Source organism: Haliotis rufescens, unplaced genomic scaffold, assembly GCF_023055435.1.
Source record: "Haliotis rufescens isolate VD_foot unplaced genomic scaffold, xgHalRufe1.0.p SCAF_54, whole genome shotgun sequence".
Classification (NCBI taxonomy): Eukaryota; Metazoa; Mollusca; class Gastropoda; order Lepetellida; family Haliotidae; genus Haliotis; species Haliotis rufescens.
The window spans coordinates 1,618,613-1,627,881 of NW_025964268.1; the positions used below are offsets into that span (position 1 = coordinate 1,618,613).

At 41.8% G+C, this 9,269-nt stretch overlaps 1 protein-coding gene across 1 annotated transcript; it reads left to right on the forward strand.

The window, feature by feature from the left end:
• Positions 1-1,179: 1,179 nt before the first annotated feature.
• LOC125374225 lies at positions 1,180-5,613 on the forward strand. The gene is made up of 2 exons (XM_048385159.1): positions 1,180-1,264; positions 1,749-5,613. Exon 2 carries the CDS (start codon positions 3,060-3,062, stop codon positions 4,191-4,193), a length of 1,134 nt encoding a protein of 377 aa, XP_048241116.1. The 5' UTR covers positions 1,180-1,264; positions 1,749-3,059; the 3' UTR covers positions 4,194-5,613.
• Positions 5,614-9,269: the final 3,656 nt, after the last annotated feature.

Genomic DNA, 9,269 nt, shown 5'->3' on the forward strand with positions numbered 1-9,269 from the left:
TCAGTATGTCTGACGACGAATCTATTTTCATGTCTTTGTTTGGGGACAATTGAACCACGCTGTGATATAACTGGAATACTGTTGAAAGTGGCGTTAAAGCCAATACACTCACTCACTCACTAAATGATATAGTGCCGAAATATGCATGAATTAAGTCTGGGAATGGTAGATCTATTTATTAAACCGACAATATGCAACTTTAATTTCAGATTATGTAGAACCAGGTTAAGAGGGAGTCAAGTGTCCAGACAAAATGTCTAATGCATGAAGATAGGAAATGTACGCCTACATAATTGAAATATATTTATGACCAATGATATTTCCCCCTGCTCTTGAAATAACATACTGTCAGCACCAATTGCATAATATCGGTTGCGGTGGGGTGGGGTTGTTGGGGAGCTGGGGGGATGCCACATACCTTCGAAAACAAACACCATGTGCTTGATAGATTAGTCGAATTATACTGTCGTTATGAAATGTGTGTATGAGTGTGTGTATGTGCGTGCGTGCGTTCGTGCTTGCTATTAAACCTTTAACGATACACTGCTATGGTACAAATACATAGCAGGCATATTGAAACTGATATGGACACGGGGCTTACAGGTAAACAAGTTATTTGTATGACAAGCGCGTGACCGGGAGAATGGATCAAAATCTCATTATTGTCGTTATATAACTGCGGTGTCGAAAGTCGTAATACAACTGTATGCCCGCATCCATCTATCTATGTATCTATGTATCTATGTATCTATGTATCTATGTATCTATCTATCTATCTAAAATCAGAGTAACCTTTGCTGCCTAGAATATTGCACATGATCTTGCGTTTATGTTAACGATCCAGATTATGTTTAACCATGTTTATAATGCTGAAATGGACATGCACGAACGACAGCAGGTATTTTCTTTAATCGTCTCCAGGATCACCGAACTCCACGAAGTGTTCGCATCCTGCGGCCGCCAGGCCAAACCGGGCCTCTTCCTCCACAAGAACCATCAACATCATTTATTTACTGTTCGACATACGCTAAATCAGGAAACGGCTTTTTCGACCTTCACCTTCCCATTACCTATGTGTTACCATGGAAACACATGCCTAGTTGAAGTTGCGCAATGACATAGACACGATCACGTGACAAACAGATGTTTATTATCTGGCACCGATTCAGCAGGCACAAATACACATGGCAGTGATGCTGGTCCTGAAACAGGTTGCTGGCAATGTGGGACAGCTCAGACCCCCCATGCCAACCGTTATTTCCAAGTATGCAGCAAGTTACCATATTACCTTCTGTTCCTCGGCCATACGTCAGCATGCGTGTATTTCTGGGTGCCGGTTACTCCAAATTGTTGTTTACCTGTTGGGAATGTTATTCGTCGCGCTGGGTTTATGATAATGGATTTGGTTTTGATGAGTTCCCAAGGTGAAATCGGCAGCTTGGGAAAAATATGTATGTTGGCAAATGTAGCGAGGAACCTCATTATGTTGTTTGTTTGATAATCCTTAGGAGATAACAGATTGACGAAACATTTATTGCCAATCTTTCTGCACAGGGCTTCTGATTAGCGTAAGAATTGTTTATTTTCATGCATATGTTTGACATCATCATTGAAATGACGTCATAAATGTTCGAGATACAATAGATGATCATGCTCGTGGTCATGCTCGTTGACTTGGTTGATGCATGTCATAGTATCCCAATTGCGTAGATCTATGCTCATGATGTCAATCACTTGTTTTATTCCAGACTCGACCATTTACAGACCGCCGTCATATAGCTGTAATACTACTGAGTGCGGCTTTAAAGAACAAACACACATACGAACAAATCTATCCTTCCGCAGGTGATGCTTTGACAGTTGCGTGCCATGTAACTCCACTCTCTATTACAGTTATATCACAGTGTGTTAGCTTAATTTGGATTGAATAATCGAAGCGATGAAGGTCTCAGACTTGTATATCAGTTTACAAGCATAGGTGTGGTGATTAAAGATGATAACAGCGGCGAATCTGAAACTTGAACAAGCAGATCGTGGCCTAATTGAAGAACGCCGTTCTGTATATGGAATTGCAGCGCCTCAGACCCCCAGGTCCCCGTGCCCCCTGATGTCACCTGTACGCCACGAGACACCAGTCGGCACGGGGTTTTAAGAAATGTGACATCTTGTCGTACACGCTATTACCTTGCCGTGTCCTGATCCTGAACGATTGGACGATGTTACATTTATGCTCTATGTTCTTGTGCTGACCGTGCTACATCTAGGCTTCGTCTATGCTATGTCTACGCTATGTCCATGCTATGTCTACGCTATGTCCATGCTATGTCTACGCTATGTCCATGCTATGTCTACGCTATGTCCATGCTATGTCTACGCTATGTCCATGCTAAATTTATGTAATGCTTCTGGTATGTCTACGCTATGTCCATGCTATGTCTACGCTATGTCCATGCTATGTCTCCTCTATGTCCATGCTATGTCTACGCTATGTCCATGCTTTGTCTACGCTATGTCTATGCTATGTCTACGCTATGTCTACGCTATGTCCATGCTATGTCCATGCTATGTCCATATTATGTCCATGCTATGTCTACGCTATGTCTATGCTATGTCCATGCTATGTTTACGCTATGTCTACGCTATGTCCATGCTATGTTTACGCTATGTCTACGCTAAGTTTATGTAATGCTTCTGGTATGTCTACGCTATGTCCATGCTATGTCTACGCTATGTCCATGCTATGTCTACGCTATGTCTACGTTACGTCCATGCTATGTCCATGCTATGTCTACGTTATGTCTATGCTATGTCTTCGCTATGTCCATGCTATGTTTACGCTATGTCTACTCTATGTCCATGCTATGTTTACGTTATGTCTATGCTATGTTTACGCTATGTCTACTCTATGTCCATGCTATGTTTACGTTATGTCTATGCTATGTCGACGCTATGTCCATGCTATGTCTACGCTATGTCCATGCTATGTCTACGCTATGTCCATGCTATGTCTACGCTATGTCCATGCTAAATGTATGTAATGCTTCTGGTATGTCTACGCTATGTCCATGCTATGTCTACGCTATGTCCATGCTATGTTTACGTTATGTCTATGCTATGTCGACGCTATGTCTATGCTATGTCTACGCTATGTCCATGCTATGTCTACGCTATGTCCATGCTATGTCTACGCTATGTCCATGCTAAATGTATGTAATGCTTCTGGTATGTCTACGCTATGTCCATGCTATGTCTCCTCTATGTCCATGCTATGTCTACGCTATGTCCATGCTATGTCTACGCTATGTCTATGCTATGTCTACGCTATGTCCATGCTATGTCCATGCTATGTCCATGCTATGTCCATGCTATGTCCATGCTATGTCTACGCTATGTCTATGCTATGTCCATGCTATGTTTACGCTATGTCTACGCTATGTCCATGCTATGTTTACGCTATGTCTACGCTAAGTTTATGTAATGCTTCTGGTATGTCTACGCTATGTCCATGCTATGTCTACGCTATGTCCATGCTATGTCTACGCTATGTCTACGTTACGTCCATGCTATGTCCATGCTATGTCTACGTTATGTCTATGCTATGTCTTCGCTATGTCCATGCTATGTTTACGCTATGTCTACTCTATGTCCATGCTATGTCTATGCTATGTCCATGCTATGTTTACGTTATGTCTATGCTATGTTTACGCTATGTCTACTCTATGTCCATGCTATGTTTACGTTATGTCTATGCTATGTTTACGCTATGTCCATGCTATGTTTACGCTATGTCAATGCTATGTCTACGCTATGACTATGCTATGTCGACGCTATGTCCATGCTATGTTTACGCTATGTCCATGCTATGTTTACGCTATGTCTACTCTATGTCCATGCTATGTTTACGCTATGTCTATGCTATGTCTACGCTATGTCCATGCTATGTTTACGCTATGTCTATGCTATGTCTACGCTATGTCTACGCTATGTCTACGCTATGTCCATGCTATGTTTACGCTATGTCCATGCTATGTTTACGCTATGTCTATGCTATGTCTACGCTATGTCTATGCTATGTCTACGTTATGTCCATGCTATGTCCATGCTATGTCCATGCTATGTTTACGCTATGTCTATGCTATGTCTACGCTATGTCCATGCTATGTCTACGTTATGTCCATGCTATGTTTATGTAATGCCTCTGGTATGTCTACGCTGTCTATGCTGGCATGCTACGTCGATGATATGACTTGTCGACATCTATGCGTTGTCTATGCTTTGTCTACGCTCTGTCTCTGCAATGTCTCTGCCTACATTATGTCTACCTTATGTCTATGTTACGTCTGTACTATGTCTATGCTACATCTATTTTACGTCTTTGCTTCTTTTATGCTATGCCTATGCTATGTCTATGCTATGCCTATGCTATGACTAAGCTATGTCTATGCCATATCTACGTAATGTCTATGCTATGCCTATGCCATGTCTATGCTACGTCTATCTACCTCTATGCTACGTCTACGCTATGTCTATGTCACGTCTTTGCGAAGACTATGCTGCGACTATGCTTAGTCTATGCTCCGTCTATGCTATTTCTATGTCACGCTGATGCGTATGAATTGGACTTACTACAGTTACAGCGCTAAGAACGCTTTGTGAAATTTCCGACTTCTACCTGAAACAAACCACAACATAAAGCCGGCCAGGGAACGGATGACAGGCTTTGTGAACATAGTTCGATGACGCAGATGTCTGCAGCCGTGTCAAAGTCACAGCATATTTCACTTCACTCGTATATCATTGAACGCTCGTATATCCTGCAGGATGAAATGCATATTATGGACTCAAGGATTGGATAATATGCATGTAACATATGGCAAGCTTGATTACATTCTGCACCTAGTCATGCATACAAACGTGTTCATTTCACCGGAATATATATGTAACATTACATATCAAAATATAATATTGATTCTGACATTATTAAAATATCATTTTATTTGTACATTTATATCCACTGTTTGAACAAAGATGTCAATGTATGTAACGAACTATTTTAAATGCATTATACCGACGGATATTATTTGAATCAGGGATATTAATGCGGGCCATAAAATGTTTTATTGCATGTCTGTGAAATATACTTTTATATAACAAAATGTTGATTGACATATATTGCGCATTCGAACGAGAAGCATGTGGCAGTCTATTAAATGTTCTGTCTTCCGCCATACGGGTTTATTGTAGCCGAGTCAGGTGACCATTTGTTACTCGAAGGTAATACCGTATACACCCTATGCCCCTATCTCGTATACATCTATGAGTCTTTATGTATTCAGCAGCTGTGTTTCTCGTATGTATAAATGATTCAAACGGTGGCCATTAGTTAGCAAATAATCAAACACGATAAAGTTAATCAGTCATGAATATCCCTAGTGTCGAAAGAAACGAATTAAGCCATTCTGCAATTCACAACCCTTATCTGAAGCTTCCTGAAATGGATCGGGTGATGTGAGTCGGTAAAGCTACTATGTCCATCGAAGTCCCTATGTTGGTCCATAAAACCTGCCAATGTAGCGTCTCTATAAATCAATCGATAGAGTAATAAAAACTATTGCACGCGGGGAAACGAGTCACTCATTTCTCTTCAGTATGAACTCAATTTCAGCTCACAGCACAGCCGCTGATAATACTCGTCAATATTGCTTCGGAGGTTCCACCCTAATCAATGATATGCATTGTGTATTAAGTTTAAGGAGTTTTCATCTGTGTATTACGGCGTCTATAGCCCGTGATGATAGCCTTGCATCATTAAGACGGTAATGGCAGGGTGACGGACTAGTGGTTTACGTGAGTCCAGCTGTATGAGTAGATAATGCCAATGTTTTCTTGCTTAACGTCAGGTTGTCAATATTACCTTGCCGATCGCCTGTACCACTGAGTGCTGACGTCGGCAAATATTGCATGCGGGGCTTTCCAAAGTGTCCTTTTGTTATGTGAAACTTGAGATCCATCATTTCTGTCATTGCGTGGTGGAATTATTGGTATTCTTTAAGCGAAACATTGTTAAATCAAATAATTTGGAGGATTCGAACATCAATCGAATTATCTGTAGTTCGAAATATTGAAAAAAAAATATCGGTTTAAATGATTTATCGAGTTAAAGGAGATGCCTAAGTTTCATTATAGTTCGAGACAAACGTAGTGTTGATATAGGACCATTGCATTGATAATGACTTCAGAAAGAATATCGCCTTAACGACATATCGAATATAACGGAGGGCACGGATGGCCTAGTTGACTAAGGCGCCGCAATTGACTGTACAGAGTTGTGTCCCTTGGGAACGCCAGGAATCTATGATCTTTGGTTCGAATCTCGGTTCGCGCTGATTATGTTCCTAGGTTTGTCAGCATCACACCCGTGCTCGTGGGTTTCACCAAAGTGGTAAACGTCTAAGACCTGCATCACTTCGGGCTTTCCTCCCAAATCAAGCTGACACGCGGTGATTTAACTGGAATACTGTTCAAAGGGGGATTAAACCCAACCATTGCATTGATAATCACCTCAGAAAGTATATCGCCTTAACGACATATCGAATATAACGGAGGGCACGGATGGCCTAGTTGACTAAGGCGCCGCACTTCGCTGTACAGAGTTGTGTCCCTTGGGTACACCAGAAACCTTTGATTGTGGGTTCGAATCCCGGTTCGCCACGATTATGGTTCTAGGTTTGTCAGCACCATACCCGTGCTCGTGGGTTTCACCAAAGTGGTAAACGTCTCCCACATTCAGCTGACACACCGTGATATAACTGTAATACTGCTAAAAGCGGCGTTAAACCCATCTCACTCACTCACTCTAATGGGGGCATCTTACTCTAATTATTCAGTTCTGCGGGTGGTCAAGCAGACCATATCCCTCCTCATGGGTTTCACCAAAGCGGTATAAGACCTGTCTCAAGCGTGCCTTGTCACTTTCCTCACACATCAATTGACACACGCGCCATGACTGAAATACTATTCAAAGCGGCGTTATACCTACCTCACTCACTGACTCACCCATGTTGGATTTAGTAGGTCTGGTTCAGAATTGTCGATAGAGAAGTCGTTATTTTCTAATGGGGGTGTCCTGCGTCTTGCCTGATCATTAAGCTAGGCATCTTGTATAGGATACTTTTATATGCATGTGCCGGCAATGAGAATCAATATTGAACATTGGTGTAGTGGTAGCAGATGCATTAGCAAGTGAGCTTAATTATGGGAGCATTTGTGGTAGTTGTAGTCGCTGATATAGTGGTTGTAGTCACTGTTGTGGTAGTTGTAGTCGCTGACGTTGTGGTTGTAATCGATTTTGTGGAAGTTGTAGTCGCTGTTGTGGTAGCTATAGTCGCTGATGTAGTGGTTGTAGTCACTGTTGTGGTAGTTGTCGCTGTATTAGTTGTAGTCGCTGTTGTGGTAGCTGTAGTCGCTGATGTAGTGGTTGTAGTCACTGTTGTGGTAGTTGTTGCTGTATTAGTTGTAGTCGCTGTTTTGGTAGCTGTAGTCGCACAACACAACACAACACAACACACAACACAACACAACACACACACAACACAACACAACACAACACAACACACACAACACAACACACACACAACACAACACAACACAACACACAACACAACACAACACAACACAACACAACACACCAACACAACACACCACACACACAACACAACACAACACACCACACACACAACACAACACAACACACACACACACAACACAACACAACACAACACAACACAACACACAACACAACACAACACAACACACACGCAACACACACAACCAAGAAGATATGAAAAGAACGCATGGGGATGACAAGCCTTCATATTCAACTGTTAAGAAATGGGCCTCTGAATTTAAGCAAGGTAGAAGAAGCACATATACAGAAGATGTCTGGTCGTCCTGTTGATGCCACGTCTGAAACTCAAGAGGAGCTGTCTTCGGCAGGGTTATGGCTGACAAGATGTGTCATCAAGATGGGTACCTAGTATGTTGACACCAGATCAGAAACTGAACCGAGTGAAACCTATGATTGTGGGTATATTGTAATCCTGGAGGAGACCTGGAGTCATCACTTTGATCCAGAAACAAACCTATTGGTGAAACGTTTTGATATCACTCCTTGTGCTGCTGCCTCAGGGCAATGACGCAAGTGGCAGTGGCTACACCTGCAGATTGTGGCTTTGAATTACTTCCCCTTGATCCTTTACTCTCCTGACCAAGCACCCTCTGATATTAATCTCTTCCCTAAACACAAATCACACGTGCGTAGTTTTTTTTTTTTTAACCAACAACGACGAAGCAAATGCCGCCATCGAGGCCGTTTGTGTGAACTAAGTTGTAGGGCAGTGGTGACAACGCTGGACGAAGTGTACGGAAGTAAAAAAAGAGATTGACAAATAACTGCGCGATGGATGGATGGATGGATGGATGAATGCATGGATGGATGATGAATGGATGGATGTAGGCATGCATGTCATTTCTTTGACAAACTGATATTCAAGCTGAGACACAAAAATACTACTCAAAAGAAGTTAAAGATCACCCGATATCTGCATATGACTATGGTAAATCTGTCAAGCCATCAGGTGTTCTTTAATTTCTTTTGAATGCGCCTGACGGTAATCCATTATGCAATATACAGTAACAAACAGCCTAGCCGTCCGTACGTCGCCCAGACCTACAACAGTGGCTTCGATGGCTGCAAAACTAACACGTAAGTGTTTCACGAAACAAGATAACAACTGATGGCTTTATATATTAACCAAACATAGCTGACCTTTATAAATATTTCACAAGCATAGCAATGACATTTCATCTTTGACAGCTACTTATAGCCAGTAAAAAATCTTGACAGGAACGGGAAGTCTTATACGGAATCTAATTCTACGAACAAGAGGACGCCTGTTTGATGTCCATTTATCCCCGGAGAAGGAGAAGCTTCGAATCACTGCACGTCACGTGTACATGTCCATCACGAATAATAGATACCGATGTTAGAAGACAAGTGTAGGCCTTTCTAAGCGTGTCAAAGAACAAGGCCCTATACTCCACTGGGGACATTTACAGAAAACAGGTCTTTCATTCTATTGGGAAGGCGCCAATTTATTCTTACTGGGATACTATAACTTCAAGGGGAATCGCTTCAAAGGAACTACTGAGCTGAAAAGTCACTTCACTGTTGATGAAGATGATGATAAGTCGAAATTGTGGTTGTTTTT

Excerpts from the sequence above, each read along its gene's own strand:
- LOC125374225 (XM_048385159.1), top strand. The coding sequence starts at position 3,060 with ATGTCCATGCTATGTCTACGCTATGTCCATGCTATGTTTACGTTATGT.